We start from the raw sequence: 20,143 nt of genomic DNA on the forward strand, positions 1-20,143 counted from the left end.
GGAACTCTAAGGCAGCATCTTAGCTGGCCCATACTCAAAATGTAGCTAGGCTGCCAGCCAGTCACCCTTAAATTAGAAATGAGGTGTTTTTAAAAGGGAGCACTACTCTCTAATGAGTTTTGCAGACTTAATTACAGTTACACAGTTAAAATCAAGAAAGGCCTGTGCAAAACCTGCCAAAGTGGACAAAAATGACTAATTACATATTAAGAACTCCATTATATTTTAGAGCTGTGCTGCCCAATACATAGTCACTAGCTCCACACAGCTGGAGAGCACTTGAAAAGCAGGTGGTACAAAGTGAGGTCAGCTATAAAGTACAAAATATACACCAGATTGTGAAGACTTAATACAACAAAATAATGTAAAGTATCTCAATTTTTTATATATACTACAGGTTGAAATGATCATTTTTTAATATATTGGGTTAAATAAAAATTATTAAAACTAGTTTCACTTGTTTCTTTTTATTTTTATTTTTTATGTGGCCACCAGTAAATTTAAAATTACATTTCTATTAAACAATGTGGTTCTAGAGACAGCCTTTCAAATTACCTGCACTCTATTTCAGGGGAGTAAATTTCATGATGGGGTCCATTCAGCAAACAGTTTATTAAACAATTACAATATGTCAAGTACTCTAAATGTTGTAGATACAAAGAAAAATAAGATATGCCCCTATAATCAAAAGATTCATAATCCCATGGAGTAAAAAAGCCACAAACAGCCATAACAAAACGAAATATATGGTATATCAATGTCAAGTATAAAGTACCACAAAAACAAAGAAAAAGAAGTAAACCACCATGAATGAAGATCTGGAAAAGATTTGATGGGAGAGGTGATCTTTGAGTAAGGCCTTTGAAAATGCTGGAAGAATTTAAAGATAGAGAAAGAAGGTTAGTAGGCCAGGTGCAGTGGCTCATGCCTGTAATGCCAGCATTTTGGGAGGCTGATGTGGATGGATCACGTGAGGCCAGGAATTCGAGAGCAGCCTGGCCAACGTGGCAAAACCCCGTTTCTACTAAAAATGCAAAAATTAAATGGGTGTGGTGGTGCACGCCTGTAATACCAGCTACTTGGGAGGTTGAGGCAGAGAATCACTTGAACTTGGGAGGCGGAGGCTGCAGTGAGCCGAGACTGCGCCACTGCACTCCAGCCTGAGCGTCAGAGCAAGACTCCATCTCAAAAAAAAAAAAGAGAAAGAAGGTTAGGTATATTAAAGAAAGAATATACAACATAAGCAAAGTCTTAAAGATGTGAAAGCATATCACGGGGTTAGGAAATGGCAAGTAGTTCTTTCTATATTGCTTGAATATAAGAAATAGCTAGAGCCATAAGATGCAGTGCATTTCTGGGGATATAAGCATGCAAATGGGAGAGAAGAAATGAGGCTGAAGGTGAGCTGGAGCTAGATCACTCTGAAAGGTGAAGAGATGAAAGCAGATCAGCTAGGGACCTTGGGACCCATGGAACAATGCAGAAAAGTTCCTGGTTTTTTTCCGGTCATATATCCCAGATCTAAAGTTGAAGGAGCCAGCAGCCTGGAAACACCAATGGGCACAGACAAAAAAGCTCCCCCAAAATCTGCTCACTCTAGCCAACGTACCAGGAAAGGAGCAACTAGTAAGACAGGAAACAGCTAGTAGACAGTAACTCCTCTACTTCAGCCAAACACGACAGAAAAAACTGCAGCCCCACCCATGCCAGCAAATGCCAATAGGTGCCTAGATTTCTACCCCTGCCAGGCTGTAATTACTTGCCCCAATCTGCCCACAGGGGAGGTTTTAGAGAAGTCTGAGTAGAGAGCAAGGACTTTCATTCCTGCTGAGCAGTAAGAACTATCCCCCACCATGATGTCAGTAGATACCATCTGGGGAGCCTGAACTTTAACGCTCATCGAGCAGTGATGAAGTTCTCTACCTGCTTCCCTGCTGGGGTGCTGTCATAGGAAGTCTAGTGGCAAGTCAGGACTTTCACAACTGCCCAACAGTAATGAGGCCACCTCCTTCCAACATGGTGTCAGTAGAAGCCAACTGGGAAGCAGAAATGACATACCCATACCCCTCTCAGTTAGGGAAGTATCAATAGAGTCCTAGTGGGGAGTCAGAATTCCAACCTCTGCATAGCCCTGCGCTTTGGGTGTCAAGGGAAGCCAACTGGGCAACCAGAAAGAACATTAACCCTAATCTGGCTGGGCATAGTGGCTCACACCTGTAATCCCAGCACTTTGGGAGGCCGAGGCGGATGGATCACAAGATCGGGAGATCGAGACCATCTTGGCTAACATGGTGAAACCCCGTCTCTACTAAAACACAAAAAATTAGCCAGGCCTGGTGGTGCGTGCCTGCAATCTCAGCTACTTGGGAGGCTGAAGCAGGGAAATCGCTTGATTCCGGGAGACAGAGGTTGCAGTGAGCTGAGATCGCACCATTGCACTCCAGCTTGGGCAACAAGAGCAAAACTCTGCCTCAAATATAACATAAAGTAATATAACATAAAATAAAATAACAAAATAAAATAACAACATAACATAAAATAAAATAACATAAAATAAAATAACACAATAAAATAACAAAATAACAAAATAAAATAACATAACGTAACAAAATAACAATATAAAACAAAATAACATAAAATAACATAAAATAATACAAAAAAAAACAAAAAATAAATAAAATAAAATATTTTTTTTTTTTTTTGAGACAGAGTCTCGCTTTTCACCCAGGCTGGCATGCAGTGGCGCGATCTTGGCTCACTGCAAGCTCTGCCTCCCGGGTTCACACCATTCTCCTGCCTCAGCCTCCCGAGTAGCTGGGACTACAGGCACACGCCGCCATGCCCAGCTAAATTTTTGTATTTTTAGTAGAGACGGGGTTTCACCGTGTTAGCCAGGATGGTCTCGATCTCCTGACCTCGTGATCCGCCCGCCTCAGCCTCCCAAAGTGCTGGGATTACAGGCATGAGCCACTGTGCCTGGCTTATAAAAATTTTTAAAAAGAACATTAACCCCAATCTGGCAGTAACAAGGTAGTGCTCCTGCCTTCCACTGCTGGAGTGACGTCAGAGACTTAAACTAAAACAGAAAAGTTTCATATCACCTAAAATGTCCTGGTTTCAATAAAAAATTACTCTGAATCATACTAAGAACCAGTAAGACTTCAAACTCAAAAATAGATAATCAATATATGCCAACAGTAAGGTAACAGAAATGTTAAAATTATTTGACAACGATTTTAAAGGAGCCATAAAAAAATGCAATTAAATTTTCAAAAGTAAACAAACATGCTTGAAAAAAAATGAGTAACAGGCCAGGCGCAGTGGCACTTTGGGAGGCCAAGGCGGGCAGATCACGAGGTCAGGAGTTTGCGACCAGCCTGACCAACATGATGAAACCCCATCTCTACTAAAAACACAAAAATTAGCTGGGCATGGTGGCACACGCCTGTAGTCCCAGCTACCCAGGAGGTTGAGACAGAAGAATCACTTGAACCTGGGAGGCAGGGGTTGCAGTGAGCTGAGATCGCGCCACTGCACTCCAGCCTGGGCGACAGAGCAAGATTCTCTGTCTCAAAAAAAAAAAAAAAATTAAAAAAAAATTTAATAAGAAAAAAATGAAAACAGACTCAGCAAGGCAAGAGAAGATATACAGAAGAATCAAATAGAAATTTTAGAAGTGAAAAATGCAATAATGCTTGAGGTCAACAGTAAAATAGAGAGCAGAGAAAAAAGATCAGTGAACTAGAAGATAAAACAATATAAATTACCCAATTTAAATAACAAGAACAGAATGGGAAAAAAACCAAAACCAAAAACCTAAAGCTATATATGTGTCACTGGAATATCTCAAAGACAGGAGAAAGACAGTGGGGTTGAAAAAGTACTTAAAGAAATAATGAGCAGGCACAGTGGCTCATGCTTATAATCCCAGTACTTTGGGAGGATGAGACAAGAGGATTACCCAAGGCCAGGAGTTTGAGACCAGCCTGGGCAACATTGCAAGACTCCATCCCAACAACAAAAAATTTTAACTAGTCGGGCATGGTGGTGCATACCTATAGTCCTAGCTAGCTAGGAGGCTGAGGTCGAAGGATCGCTTGAGCCCAGGAATTTGAGATTATAGTGAGCTATGATTGCACTCTAGCTTGGGTGACAGAGTAAGACCCTGACTAGGAGAAAACAAAAAACAAAAAACAAAAAACCAAACGTGGTGGCTCATTCCTGTAATTAGGAGGCTGAGGTGGGAGGACTGCTTTGAGCCCAGGGGTTCAAGACCAGCCTGCACAACATAGAAAGACATCAACTCCATTACAAATTTTTAAAAATTAGTCAGATGTTGGTGGCATGCACCTGTGATCTCAGCTACTTAGGAGGCTGAAGCAGGAGTATTGCTTGAGTCCAGGAGTTCAAGGCTGCAGTGAGCTATGATCATGCCACTACACTCCAGCCTGGGAAACAGAATGAGACCTTGTCTCAAAAAATATTTTTTTTAATAAAAAAAAAAAAAAAAGAGATAGGCTGGATGTGGTGGCTCACACCTATAATCCTAGCACGCTGGGAAGCCAAGGCAGGAGGACTCCTTGAGGCCAGGGGTTCAAGACCAACCTGGCCAACATAGTGTGACTCCATCTCTATTAAAAAAAAAAAAAAGATCACTCAGAAAAATTGGAAGCAGTGGTTTACATGGAGTTAAGGGAATTTTATCTGATGGCTTCAATTTTCTTCCTAAAATAAGTGGTAGAAAGTCTGAGAAGAGCAAAGAACATCTGAAACTACGTTAGGAACACTAGTTAACTGGGGAAATACTCCAGAATTCCTGGGCAGTGCCGAGGGGCTCACCTTTATGTTACTGACTTCCCTCCTTGTCATTCAGGTCTCAAGTCTAGTATCACCACTTTAGAAGCTTTCTCTGATCATCCAAGTTAAAACACCTCCCTTCCTTTATTATTCTTCTTAAGAGAACAGTGTTCTTTTTCCCTCAGAGAACCTGGCACAAGCTGTAATTCTATATGTTTACTTCCTAATTGTGTCTCCCACTGGACTATATGCTCCATGAAAGCAAGATTCATGTTGCGTTCATTGTCTTATTTAAATATTCACAGTAATCCCTGTGAGGGAGTTATAATTATCAACATTTTACAGATGAGGAATCTTAGACTTGCAGAGTAACTTGTCCGGGGTCAAACAGCAAATTAATGTTGGAACCAGGACTCAGACCTAGGACCGATTTATAGAACTCATGCTCTTTTCTTATTTTAAAAAAATCTTGGCTGGGCGCGGTAAATCACACCTATAATCCCAGCATTTTGGGAGGCCGAGGCAGGTGGATCACCTGAGGTCAGGAGTTTGAGACCAGCCTGGTCAACATGGTGAAACCCTATCTCTACTAAAAATACAAAACAAAAAAAAATTAGCCAGGCATGGTGGTGCATGCCTGTGATCCCAGCTACTCAGGGGGCTGAGGCAGGAGAATCACTTGAACCTGGGAGGCGGAGGTTGCAGTGAGCCGAGATAGTGCCATTGCACTCCAGCCTGGCAATAGAGCAAGACTCCATCTCAAAAAAAAAAATAAAATAAAATAAAGGATCAACATGCTCTAAATGATAACTCAAGGGCTTCTTTCAAGGAGTAAAATACAGATGCATAAATACAAGGATTGTGCCCCAAAGCATTTTTTCTTTCTTTCTGATTTAGGACAGACAGCTGAAGTGACCAGCAATGTGATCTACGAATAAGTGGGGTGCTAGTCTGGGAGTGTAAGCTTTCAATCACCTAGAAAGTCTATTTGGCTAGTCAAGGAAGCAATTCATAATGTTTCAAATTTTCAGTTTTATCCCGAACCAGAAGGCTGAACATGTCAAGATTTATAAATTTAGATTAGATTGACAGTATGACACAGAAACATTATCATTAGATGCTAAAATTCTCACTCTGATTTCTAGCTCTTATGCCCATATTTCCTGGAAAATTTTTAGCATGCAGACACAGATACAATGAGAAAAGATTATGACAAGAGAATCACAGACCCCGATAAGTAAAACTCTAACATCAGATTTATTTTAATTAAGACTGCTACCGGCTGAGTGCGGTGGTTCATAACTATAATACTAGTACTTTGGGTGGCTGAGGCACGAGGATTGCTTGAGCCCAGCAGTTTGACACCACCCTGGACAACACAGTGAGATCCTGTCTCTACAAAAAAATTTCAAAGTAGCAAAGATCACACCACAGCACTCCAGTCTGGGTAACAAAGCAAGACCCTGCCTCTTAAAATAAAAAATAATTATAAAGAAACTGCTTTTATACCTACTACTTAAAGCAATCTACAGATGCAATGCAATTCCTATCAAAATACCAATGACATTCTTCACAGAAATAGAAAAAATATCTTAAAATTTGTATGGAACCACAAAAGACTGTGAATAGCCCAAGCAATCCTATGCAAAAGGAATAAACCTGGAGGCATCATACTACCAGGCTTCAAAATATACTATAAAGCTATAGTAACCAAAACAGCAAAGTACCAACATAAAAATAAACACATAGACCACATAGAAACAGAAGAGAAACTCTAGAAATTAATTCACGTATCTACGATCAACTGATTTTTGACAAAGGCACCAATGACATTAACTGGGAAAAGAACAGTCTGGTCAATAAATGGTGGTGGGAAGGCTGGATATCCACAGACAAAAGAATGAAACTAGACCCCCCCAATCTCTCACCTTTACAAAAACCAACTCAAAATGGATCAAAGACCTAAATATGAGACCCAAAACTATAAAACTACTAGAAGAAAATATAGCAGAGGGCCAGGCACAGTGGCTCACACTTGTAATCCCAACACTTTGGGAGGCCGAGGTGGGCAGATCACCTGAGGTCAGGAGTTCGAGACCAACCTGACCAACATGGTGAAACCCTGTCTCTATTAAAAATACAAAAATTAGCTGGACATGGTGGCGGGCACCTGTAACTCCCAACTACTTGGGAGGCTGAGGCAGGAGAATTGCTTGAACCTGGGAGGCGAAGGCTGCAGTGAGCTGAGATGACGCCACTGCACTCTAGCCTAGGTGACAAGAGCAAAACTCCGTCTCAAAAAAACAAACGAAAAAAATAAAATATAGCAGAAACACTTCAGGACATTCATCTGAGAAGATTTTATGAACAAGACCTCAAAAGCACAGGCCAGGCATGGTGGCTCATGCCTGTAATTCTAGCACTTTGGGAGGCCGAGGCAGGAGGATCACTTGAGTTCAAGAGTTCCAGACCAGCCTGGGAACCATGGTAAGGCCCTGCCTCTACAAAAAATTTTAAAAACTACCTGGGCATGGTGGTACATGCCTATAGTCTCAGCTAATTGGGAGGCTGAAGCAGGAGGATTGCTTGAGCCTGGGGGGTTAAAGCTGCAGTGAGCCATGACCACACCACTGTACTCCAGCCTGCATAACAGAGTGAGACCCTGTCAAAAAAAAAAAGCACAGGCAACAAAAACAAACATAGACAAATGGGATTATATCAAACTAAAAGCTTCTGCACAGCACAGCAAAGGAAACAATCAACAGAGTGGAAAGACAACCTACAGAATGAGAGAAAATATTTGGAGATTATTCAGCTGACAGAGGATTAATATCCAGAATATATAAGAAACTCAAACAGCGCAACAGAAAAATAAACAATACAATTTAAAAGTGGGCAAATGGCCTGAATAGATATTTCTCAAAAGAAGACATACAAATGGCCAACAAATATATAAAAAAATTGCTCAACATCACTAATTATCAAGGAAATGCAAATCAAAATGACAATGAGGTATTATCTCACCTCAGGATGGCTATTAACAAAAGACAAAAAATAGCAAATACTGGATGTAGAGAAGAGAACTCTTATACATTGTTGGTGAGAATGTAAACTAGTATAGACTCTATGGAAAGCAGTGTGAAGGTTCCTCAAAAAACTACAAATAGAACTACCATATCCAGGAATCCCACTACTGGACATTTATTCAAAGGAAAGGAAATCAAAATATCAAAGAGACAACTGTACCCCCTGTATTTACTACAGCACTATTCACAATAGCAAGATGCAGAATCAATCTATGTGTCCAATAACAGGTGAATGAATAAAGAACATGTGGTGTACATACATAATGGAATACTATGCAGCCATCAAAAGAATAAAATCCTATCATTCACAGCAACATGGATGAAACTGGAGGACATTATGTTAAGTGAAATAAGCCAGGAGCAGAAAGTTAAACACAGCATGTTCTCACTCATATGTGAAAGCTAAAAAAAGTGATCTCATAGAAGTAAAAGTAGAACAGGTTAGCAGAGGCTGGCGACTTGGAAGAGGAGGATAAGCAGAGATTGATTAAAGGATACGTAATTACAGCTAGACAGGAGTCAGTTCTAGCATCCTACACACTGTAGGATGACTACAGTTAACAATAATTCATAGTTTCAAATAGCTACAAGGATGATAGTGAATATTTCCAATACAAATATTTGAGATGATGAATATGCTAATTACTCCAATCTTATCACTATACATTATATGTACTGAAGCATCGTTACATACCCCATAAATACGTACAATTATTATATGTCAATTTAAAAACAGGCCAGCGCCAGGCACAGTGGTTCACACCTGTAATCCTAGCACTTTGGGAGACCAAAGCAGGTGGATCATTTGATGTCAGGAGTTCGAGACCAGCCTGGCCAACATGGTGAAACCCTGTCTCTACTAAAAATACAAAAATTAGCTGTGCATGGTGTCAGGTGCCTGTAGTCCCAGCTACTTGGGAGGCTAAGCCAGGAGGATCAAATGAACCCAGGAGGCAGAGATTGCAGTGAGCCGAGACTGCACCACTGCACTCCAGCCTGAGCGACAGAGTGAGATTCCATCTCAAAAAAAAAAGTAGGCCAGGCAAGTTGGCTCATGCCTGTAATCTCAGTACTTTGGAAGCCTGAGGCAGGAGGCTAACTTGAGGCCAGGAGTTCGAGACCAGCCTGGGGAACATGGCAAGACCCTGTCTCTACAAAAAATAAAAGAAGAAAAAGAAAATTTTTTAACACACAAAAAAGACTGCTACCAATATCACTGATCCTTTGAATTGAGTAAATAAGTAAAAAAATTTTAAATGTATATGTTAAACATTTTCTAAAATCAATACACTATTAGAAACAGTATGATATTACCAGTTTTTTGTTTTTGTTGTTTTTTTGTTGTTGTTGTTAGAGTCTCACTCTTGTCACCCAGGCTGGAGTACAATGGCACAATCTTGGCTCACTGCAACCTCCACCTCCGTGTTCAAGCAATTCTCTCTGCCTCAGCCTCCTCAGTAGCTGGGATTACAGGCGCCTGCCACCACACCGGGCTAATTTTTGTTACTTTTAGTAGAGACAGGGTTTTGCCATGTTGGCCAGGCTGGTCTCGAACTCCTGACCTCAGGTGATCCGCCTGCCTCGGCCTCCCAAAGTACTTGGATTACAGGCGTGAGTCACTGCCCTTGGCTGATATTACCAATTTTAAAAGTATTCACAAGGCGGGAGCAGTGGCTCACGCCTGTAATCCCAGCACTCTCGAAGGCCTAGGCGGTAGATCACTTGAGGTCAGGAGTTTAGGACCAGCCTGGCCAACATGGTGAAATCCCATCTCTACTAAAAAAAATACAAAAATTAGCCAAGTGTGGTGGCACATGCCTGTAACCCCGGCTACTCCGGAGGCTGAGGCATGAGAATTGCTTGAACCTGGGAAGCAGAGGTTGCAGTGAGCCGAGATCGCACCACTGCACTCCAGCCTGGGTGACAGGGTGACAGAGCAAGACTCTGTCTCAAGGAAAAAATAATAACAGTAATAAATAAAAAATAAAAGTATCAACTGAGTAACTTTTTTCTCAGTATGAATATTTTCAAACACGAAGAAAAATGTATACGGCAACTTTTACAAATTGAGATAAGAACTGGCAACATGTTCCTTTGCATATTCTCAGTAGTATCAAATCTTGACTGTTTGAAGATGGATATGATTTGTATAAAGAGATTAAATAATTCAGAACCATTCTTGATGAAGAAGACAGGTAATCACACTGGGGTAACACAATTAGGGACAACAAGTTATTTTTCTGACCCTCAGTTTCCTCATCTGAAGGCAGTCTGAAAAGAAGAGGTAGAAAACGCATTTCAAGCATGTAGCCTCTCAAAGACATTACTCTGAGGACAAATATTTAGTTAGACTTGCTTAAAACCCACTCCTATTATCTTATCCATATAAAGCATTCGCTATAGTGCCTGACATATAATAATAAGCATTTAATAAATGCTAACTACTACTATTAGCTAGCAGTAGTTACATTTCCAAAGGATAACTGAATCTGGCAAAGTTAAGGCTTAGCATTTGTTCTTTTGATTTACAAGATGAGTTTTCTTTTTTTAATCTAATATACTGAGCACTGGCTGGGTGCGGTGGCTCATGCCTGTAATCCCAGCACTTTGGGAGGCCGAGGCAGGTAGATCACTTGAGGTCAGGAGTTCAAGATCAACCTGGCCAACATGGTGAAACCCTGTCTCAACTAAAAATACAAAAATTAGCTGGGCGTGGTGGTGGGCACCTGTAGTCCCAGCTACTCAGGAGGCTGAGGCAGGAGAATCACTTGAACCCAGGAGGTGGAGGCTGCAGTGAGCTGAGATTGCGCCACTGCACTGCAGCCTGCGTGACACAGCGAGACTCCATCTCAAAATAATAATAATAATATACTAAGCATAATCATTAAACTGAGATTAGAAAGAAATGCTAGTAGTGGCATAATCTCTTAAATTGTTGTGCAGCTGTGTAAGGGACTTTTAACTTTCACATATATAATACAGAAATTTACCCTAGTTCCTATGACAGGTTGGAAAAATTCAAAGAGACTGCAGGCATGAGGAACTTTGTGAAAAACAAGCAATGTAGAGGTCTTCTTCTTTCCTAAATTATTCCAAAATGCCTCAGTTACAGCCTCATTTCATCCTACTCTTCCTTGGAACACATTATTGGCACTTATACTTAATAGTTTTATATATATAAAGCCACAGCAAAAGTATAATCCAGTATGTGGCATCCAGGAGCAGGGATACCTCTAATATAGGTGTAGGAAGGCTGTGTGGCACAGAGGAACGAGCATATATTTAAAATTGGACAGATTCGCACATGAATTAGGACTCCACTATTTACTTGCAGTATGACCCTCAGGAAGTTACTTCTCTGAACCTCAGTTTATCTATATGTAAACGGGAATGATGAACCTTACAGAGTTTTTGCGAAAATTCCACGAAAATACATGTAAAATGCCTGGCACATAGGCATTCAATAAATGACAGCTATTATTATTGCCAAATTTACATTCTATTCTATAGCTGTGGACAAATCATATTCCATACTTATGAGTTTATCAACTGTAAAGATATAAAGGTGTATCTTTTTTTTTTGAGACAGAGTCCAGCCCAGGCTGGAGTGCAGTGGCACAATCTCGACTCACTGCAACCTCCGCCTCCTGGATTCAAGCGATTCTCCTGCCTCGCCCTCTGAGTAGCTGGGTCTACAGGTGTGCGCCACCACGCCCGGCTAATTTTTGTATTTTTAGTAGAGACGGGGTTTCACCATGTTGGTCAGGCTGGTCTCGAACTCCTGACCTCGTGATCCGCCCGCCTTGGCCTCCCAAAGTGCTGGGATTACAGTTATGAGCCACTGTGCCCGGCCAAGATATATCTCTTTCAAATTAAAACTTGAAGTAATAAAAATACTACATACATAGGCAAAACTACACAGATAAGACCTTCCCAGTTGATTTTCAGCATTGGTTTTTGAAAACCAGAGTACTAAATTGGCTGTGATTTCCCACCTCAAAGGTCAAAATCAGAAATTAGTTTTTCCATAACAGTAATAATTCTCCCACTGTCAAATGAAGACATAAGGTTTTTCGTTGTTGTTAGTTTGTTTTGAGACAGAGTCTTGCTCTGTCACCCAGGCTGGAGTGCAGTGGTACCATCTTGGCTCACTGCAACCTCTGCCTCCTGGGTTCAAGCGATTCTCCTGTCTCAGCCTCCTGAGTAGCTGGGATTATAGGCACGTATTGCCACACTCAGCTAATGTTTGTATTTTAGTACAGATGGGGTTTCACTGTCTTGGCCAGGCTGGTCTCGAACTCCTGACCTCAGGTGATTCACCTGCCTCGGCCTCCCAAAGTGCTGGGATTACAGGCATGAGCCACCACGCCCAGCCCGATGTAAGGTATTTTATACTGGCAAACCTCCAAATGGATACAAGTTATAGGAGTTATTTCTGACATAAGAATGACTTCTCAACTGTGCATGGTGGCTCATGCTTATAATCCCAGTGCTTTGGGAGGCCAAGGTTGGAAGATTGCTTGAGGCAAGGAGTTTGAGGCCAGCCTTGGCAACAGAGTGAGATCTTATCTCTACAAAAATAAAAATAAAAAAATTAGGCAAGCTATAGTCCCAGCTACTCAGGAAGCTGAATCAGGAGGATCACATGAGCCCAGGAGTTTTGTGCTACTGCACTCTAGCCTGGGAAACAGAACAAGACCCTGTTTCTGGGGGGAAAAAAAAAAAAAAAGACTTCTCAAAGTCAAAAAAAAGGTTTCTCCCATTAGAAATGAAAAATGTTGAAATTAGCCAGACGTGGTGGCACAAGCCTGTGGTCCCAGCTACACGGGAAGCTGAGCTGGGAGGATCACCTGAGCCCAGGAGCTTGAGACTGCAGTGAGCCGTGTTTGCACCACTGCACTCCAGCCAGGGTAACAGAGTGAGATCCTGTCAAGAAAAAAAAAAAAATGAAAAATGTTTATTATAAATTACACAGTAAGAGGCAGGATAGGTAAAAATAAATGAATTCATAGTCCTGGAATCAGGCTCATTTGGCCTTCTCAATTATTTCTAAGAAAATGATTAAATGGCTACTGTAGCACTTCAAAATCAAATCCAGTTAACAGCACATAATTTTTGTTTCCTCTGTTTATTTCTTTACCATGAAAAGCCATGGTCCGAAGCAGTCGATCAGCCACCTCCTGTGGGAATACTCCAGGTTCCTGCAGACACAATGTTCCATCTTGTCTGGCTGAACAGAACTTCTCAAGGTGAGTAGTCAAGAAATTCAAGCAGATATCAAGTAAGGAATAGGGAGATGCCTCCTCCTTGGAGCCCAGGGAAAAATATAAAAGAAACACAAAAACCAACAAGTTAGTTTCCAGAAGAGCAGAGAACAAAACATTCATTTACTCATTTTACAAGTATTTCTTTAGTGTCTATCATATGCTAGACACTGTGTAAGGCAGTGGAATACAATCTGTGATCTATGTTCTCAAGAAGCAATAGAAGTGAAACACTGAAACAAACATTTACATACAGCCCCTTTAGTACTAAAATAGAGGACACACTGGGTATTAAGTAAACACACAGCAGGGGGTTCTAATCAGTCAGGGATGGTGAGCGGAAGACCTCAGAGCTTAGGAAGCTTGAAACCAACTAAAGCATCACAATATGCTATTCAGACATGAGTATGAAGCTGAGAGAGCTATTTTTTAAAAATAGGGTAGGGCCAAGGTGGGAGGATCACTTGAGGCCAGGAGTTCGAGACCAGCCTGGCCAACATGGCAAAACTCCATCTCCACTAAAAATACAAAAATTAGCTAGGCATGGTGGTGGACGCCTGTAGTTCCAGCTACTCAGGAGGCTGAGGCAGGAGAATCACTTGAACCCAAGAGGCGGAAGTTGCAGTGAGCCGAGATTATGCCACTGAACTCCAGCCTGGGTGATAGAGTGAGGCTCTGTCCCAAAAAACAAACAAGGCCGGGTGTGGTGGCTCACGCCTGTAATCCCAGCACTTTGGGAGGCCGAGGCAGGTGGATCACCTGAGGATGGGAGTTCGAGACCAGCCTGACCAACATGGAGAAACCCTGTCTCCACTAAATACTAATACAAAATTAGCCAGGCGTGGTGGCACATGCCTGTAATCCCAGCTACTTGGGAGGCTGAGGCAGGAGAATTGCCTGAACCTGGGAGGCGGAGGTTGCAGTGAGCTGAAATCATGCCATTGCACTCTAGCCTGGGCAACAAGAGCGAAACTCCGTCTCATAAAACAAACAAAAAGAAGACAAGCTTATCCTAAGATTCATATGGAAATACAACACCTAGAATAGCCAAAACGATCTTGGAAAAGAAAAACAAAGTTGAAAGACTTTGATTACTAAAGTAATCAAAACTGTATGGCACCAGCATAAGGATAGACACATAGAGCAATGAACTAGAATTCAGAGTTCAGAAATAAACTCTTACATTCGTGGTCAATTGATATTGACAAGAGTGCCAGGATAATTCAACGGGCTTGCTTTTTGGCCAGGCGCAGTGGCTCACGCCTGTAATCCCAGTACTTTGGGAGGCCGAGGTGGGCGGATCATGAGGTCAGGAGATCGAGACCATCCTGGCTAACACGGTGAAACCCCATCTCTACTAAAAATACAACAAAATTAGCCAGGCGTGGTGGCGGGCGCCTGTAATCCCAGCTACTCTGGTGGCTGAGGCAGAATGGCGTGAACACAGGAGGCAGAGCTTGCAGTGAGCCGAGATCATGCCACTGCACTCCAGCCAGGGTGACAGAGCAAGACTCTGTCTCAAAAAAAAAAAAAAAAAAAAAAAGAATAGGCTTTTCAACAAATGATGCTGGGACCACTAGACATCAACATACAAAAGAATAAAGACAGAGTCCTATCTCACACCATGTAGAAAAATTACCACAAAATAGATCAAGGTCCTAAATATAAGAGCTAAGATTGTTTCTCTTAGAAGAAAACATAGGTGTAAAAAGTCCGGGCTTTAGATCAGTAAAGTTTCTTAGATATAACACCAATGTATATCTATTAAACTTCAAAAAAATTAAAAACTTTTGTGCTTCAAAGATCACCATAAAGAAAGTGAAAAGGGCACGGTGGCTAATGCCTGTAATGCCAGAACTTTGAAAGGCTGAGGCAGGAATATTGCTTGAGCCCAGCAGTTTGAGACCAGTCTGAGGAACATGGTGAAACCCCGTCTCTAAAAAAAAATACAAAAATTACCCGGGTGTGGTGGCGCATGCCCGTAACCCCAGCTATTTGGGAGGCTGAGGCAAGAGAATCGCTTGAACCCGGGAGGCGGAGGTTGCAGTGAGCCGAGATTGCGCCATTGCACTCCAGCCTGGGCGACAAGAGGGAAACTCCGTCTCCAAAAATAAATAAATGTAAAATAAACTGATCAGAGCAGATACTACACTTGATCTTAGCCAAAAGGCCGAGAAATAGTCAAAGGTAGGCCGGGTGCAGTGGCTTATGCCCGTAATCCCAACATTTTGGGAGGCCAAGGTGGGCAGATCACCTGAGGTCAGGAGTTTGAGACCAACCTGGCCAACATGGTGAAGCCTCGTCTCTACTAAAAATACAAAAATTAGCTGGTGTGGTTGTAGGTGTCTGTAGTCCCAGCTACTTGGGAGGCTGAGGCAGGAGAATCGCTTGAACCCAGGAGGCGGAGGTTGCAGTGAGCCAGGATGGTGCCACTGCACTCCAGCCTGGGCGATTGAGCCAGACTCCATCTCAACAAAAAAAAAAGGCAAAGGGGGCCGGGCACAGCGGCTCACACCTGTAATACTTGGGAGGCCGAGACAGACAGATCACCTAAGGTCAGGAGTTCGAGACCAGCCTGGCCAACATGGTGAAATCCTGTCTCTAGTAAAAATACAAAAAGTGGCCAGGCACAGTGGCTCACGCCTGTAATCTCAGCACTTTGGGAGGCCGAGGTGGGTGGATCACCTGCGGTTGGGAGTTCAAGACCAGCCTGACCAACATAGAGAAACCCCATCTCTACTAAAAATACAAAATTAGCTGGGCGTGGTGGTGCATGCCTGTAATCCCATTTACTTGGGAGCGTGAGGCAGGAGAATCGCTTGAAACCGGGAGGCACAGGTTGCAATGAGCCGAGATCGCACCATTGCACTCCGGCCTGGACAACAAGAGCGAAACTCCGTCTCAAAAAAAAAAAAAAAAAAAAACAAACCACAAAAAATTAGCCAGGCATGTTGGCAGATATCTGCAATCTCAGCTACTAGGGTAAGGCTGAGGCAGGAGAATTGCTTGAACCTGGGAGGTGGAGATTGCAATAAGCCAAGATCACGCCATTGCACTCCAGCCTGGGTGACAGAGCGAGACTCTGTCAAAAATAAAAAAAAAAAAAAAAGAAGAAGAACAACAACAACAACAACAACCAGAAGAAAGAACAACAACCATGGACAATAATTGCCGATGGGAGAAAAAACTGGAAACCTCATACATTACTGGTGGAAATGAAAAATGTTGCAGCTGCCTTGCAAAACAGCTTAGCAGTTTATTACAAAATTAAACAGAGTTACCAATATGATCCAGCAATTCTACTCCTAACTATATACCCAGAAATAAAAACATGTCCACACAAAATCTCGTATATGAATGTTTACAGAAGCATTGTTCATAATAGTTAAAAAGTAGTCTGAGGTCAGGCACGGTGGCTCACACCTGTAATCCTAGAAGTTTGGGAGGCCAAGGTGGGTGGATCATGAGGTCAGGTGTTCGAGACCAGCCTAACCAACTTGGTGAAACCCCGTCTCTCCTAAAAATACAAAAATTAGCTGCGTGTGGTGGTGCACTTCTGTAATCCCAGCTATTCAGGAGGCTGAAGCAGAAGAATCACTTGAACACAGGAGGCAGAGGTTGCAGTGAGCTGAGATCATGCTGCTGCACTCCAGCCTGGGCGACATAGCGAGACTCTGTCCCCCCCCCGCCCACAAAAAAAAAAAAAAAAAAAAAAAAAGTGGTCCGAATTGTTTTTACTCACAACACTACTGACACCAAATTTCTGGGCTTTTCCCATGCCAACAACCAGTTCTGACACCAACTGGGGTATCCTACAATTCAATTCGATTCTGACACTAACCACCCAGAATTAGCATAGCACTACAATTCAGGCCACTGCCCCCACTGCAGGTGCCAGTCACAAGTCCCAGGTTTCCACTTGCACTTCTGACCAATGAACTATAAACTGTGGGATTCCAAGATCCCCTGAGGAGGGCCTCATGTTTGATTATCTGCTAATATGACTCACAGAATTCAGGAAGGCACTTCACTTGCCATTAACTTCCAGGGAGGGGAGAGGGACTCAAAGTTGTTAATAACCAATGGCCAATGATTTAATCAATCATGCATATGTAACAATGCCTCCACAAAATCCCCCAAAAATGGGGTTTGGAAAGTATCCAGGCTGCTGCACACATTGAAGTGCTGGGGGTGGGGTAGGGTGTACTGGAGAAGGCATGGAAGCTTCAAGCTCCTTCCCCCATAGGTTGCCCTATGTATCTCTTCCATCTGGCTGTTCATTTGTATCCTTTAAAATATCCTTTGTAATAAAGTAAGTAAACTTTTCATGGGTTCTGTGAGTACTCTGGCAAATTATCAAATCCAGGGAGGGAAGTGTGGGAACCTTCAGTTTGTAGCCAAGACCGACAGGTGTTGTGGTTAATCCAGAGACATACTACCTGAATTGGCATCTGAGGGAGGCCATCTTGTGGAAGTGAGCCCCTCACCTGTGAGGTCTATGCTAAAGCTGGTTACTGTCAGAACTGAGGTAAATTTTAGGGCGCCCAATTGATGTCTGCTGAGAATAGGAGAATTGCCCCGTATAGGGAAAAAAAAAAAACCACACATCTGGTCACAGAAGTGTTCTGTGTTGAGAGTACAGTAGGAGAAAACGGTTTGTTTTCTCCTACTATATGGTTTGGTATCAAAAGTATTGAGAGTGGTGTGAATATAAAGGAGTATAAAAAAGGAAAAAAATGTTGTTTTTCCTATCACATGCGTTGGTCCTTCTGGCAACCAGCCCAGAAAGAAGCTATCTAGGGGCTCCTGGACACCAGTCAACTCTTTAGCATATAAAAACTCTTTTCACTCCAGAGCTTCCAAGGGGTTTGGGAGCGAACGTGCAAGAAACAGGGTATGAAGACCAAATTTTGGGGGTTTTTTGGTGTGTTTTTGAGACGGAGTCTTGCTCTGTCACTCAGGCTGGAGTGCAGCGGTGCAATCTTGGCTCACTGCAACCTCTGCCTCATGTCAGGTTCCAGTGATTCTCCTGCCTCAGTCTCCAGAATAGCTGGGACTACAGGCACATACCACCACGCCTGGCTAATTTTTGTATTTTTGGTAGAGACGAGGTTTCACCATGTTGGCCAGGCTAGTCTCAAACTCCTGACCTCAAGTGATCTGCCCGCCTCAGCCTCCCAAAGTGCTTGGATTACAGGCGTGAGCCACCGCGCTATTTTTTTTTTTTTTTTAACTATATCATAGTAGAAACAACCCAAATATATCCATCAAAACTGATAAATGGGTAGGGTGGGATGGGGTGTGCGTGGTGGCTCACAATCGTAATCCCAGTACTTTGGGAGGATCACTTGGGCCCAGAAGTTCAAGACCAGCCTGGGCAACATGGTGAAACCCCATCTCTACAAAAAACACAAAAATTAGCTGGGTGTGGTAGCAGGTAACTGTAGTCTTAGTCAACTCAGGAGCTGAAGCAGGAGGTTGCAGTGAGTCGTGATGGCGCCACTGCATTCCAGCCTGGGTGACAGAGCACGACTCCATTTCAAAAACAACAAAAACCAGATGACTGGATGAACAAAATATAGTACAGCCCCACAATGGAATACTACTTAGCAAAACAGGAATGCTGATGTACTGTACAACATGAATGAGCCTTGAAAACATGCTAAGTAGAAGAAGCCAGTCACAAAAAAACCACATATTGTATGATCCCATTTGTATGAACTGTTCAGAAGAGGTAAATCTATAGAGACAGAAAGGAGATTATTGGTTGCTTAGGGTTAGGGGGAAGGTGGGTTAGAAGAAAATGGAAAGTGAATGCTAGTAGGCACAGGGCTTCTTTTTGGAGTGATGAAAATGTTCTAAAATTGATTGTGGCTATAGTTGCACCACTCTGCATATACTAAAAACCACTGAACTGGGTACACTTTAATAGGTGAAATGCATGGTATGTGAATTATAGCTCAATAAAGCTGTTATTAAAAATAGTTGCCGGAGTCAGGCGTGATGGCTCACACCTGTAATCCCAGCACTTTGAGAGGCCAAGGCAGGCAGATCACCTGAGGTCAGGACTTCAAGATCAATCTGACCAACACAGTGAAACTCTGTCTCTACTAAAAATACAAAAATTAGCCAAGCATGGTGGCCCATGCCTGTAATCCCAGCTATTCAGCAGGCTGAGTGAGGCAGGAGAATCACTTGAACCTGGGAGGCGGAGGTTGCAGTGAGCCGAGATTGCGCCACTGCACTCTAGCCTGGGCAACAAGAGAGAAACTCTGTCTCAAAAAAAAAAAAATAGTTGCTAGGGGCCAGGCAGAGTGGCTCACACTTGTAAGCTCAGCATTTTGGGAGGCTGAGGCAGGAGAATTGCCTGAAACCCGGAGGCGGATGTTGCAGTGAGCCAAGATTGCGCCACTGCTCTACAGCCTGGGTGACAGAGCAAGACTCCATCTCAAAACTAAACTAAAATAAAATAAATAGTTTAAACAAGTGTAAACACAAGACTAGAAATAAATACATCAAAATGTGAACGATAGTTAGAGGTCATCTTATCCAAACTCCACATTTCAAAGATCAGGAAAACGGCTGAAAACTACAGTGAATTGCACCTCAAATATGTTTCAATTAATGAGTTCATAATGATACAAAATAAAAACCAACTAGTTATCTTTGAAGGACACCAAGGAAATATCAACTCTGTATTTTGAAAATTGATAAGGATGGGCACGGTGGCTCATGCCTGTAATCCCAGCAGTTTGGGAGGCTGAGGCAGGCAGATCACCTGAGGTCAGGAGTTCAAGACAAGCCTGGCCAACACGGTGAAAACCCGTCTCTAATAAAAATACAAAAATTAGCCAAGCGTGGTGGCAGCCCGTGAGGCGGAGGCTGCGGTGAGCCAAGATCGCGCCACTGCACTCCAGCCTGGGCAACAAGAGCGAAACTCCATCTCAAAAAAAAACAAAAAACAAAAAACAAAAAAAACCTCCACAAGATCACCAA

At 42.6% G+C, this 20,143-nt stretch overlaps 1 protein-coding gene and 1 pseudogene across 1 annotated transcript in view; both read right to left on the reverse strand.

The window, feature by feature from the left end:
• Positions 1-20,143, reverse strand: part of ZYG11B (zyg-11 family member B, cell cycle regulator) — a 99,762-nt gene that overhangs the window by 56,780 nt on the left and 22,839 nt on the right. Inside the window, exon 2 of the mRNA XM_009250261.3 lies at positions 13,024-13,189. Coding sequence (XP_009248536.1) covers positions 13,024-13,189 — 166 coding nt within the window. The remainder of the gene's footprint in view (positions 1-13,023; positions 13,190-20,143) is intronic.
• LOC112130841 (U2 spliceosomal RNA) lies at positions 15,189-15,329 on the reverse strand (annotated as a pseudogene).

Source organism: Pongo abelii, chromosome 1 (genome assembly GCF_028885655.2).
Source record: "Pongo abelii isolate AG06213 chromosome 1, NHGRI_mPonAbe1-v2.0_pri, whole genome shotgun sequence".
NCBI lineage: Eukaryota > Metazoa > Chordata > Mammalia > Primates > Hominidae > Pongo > Pongo abelii.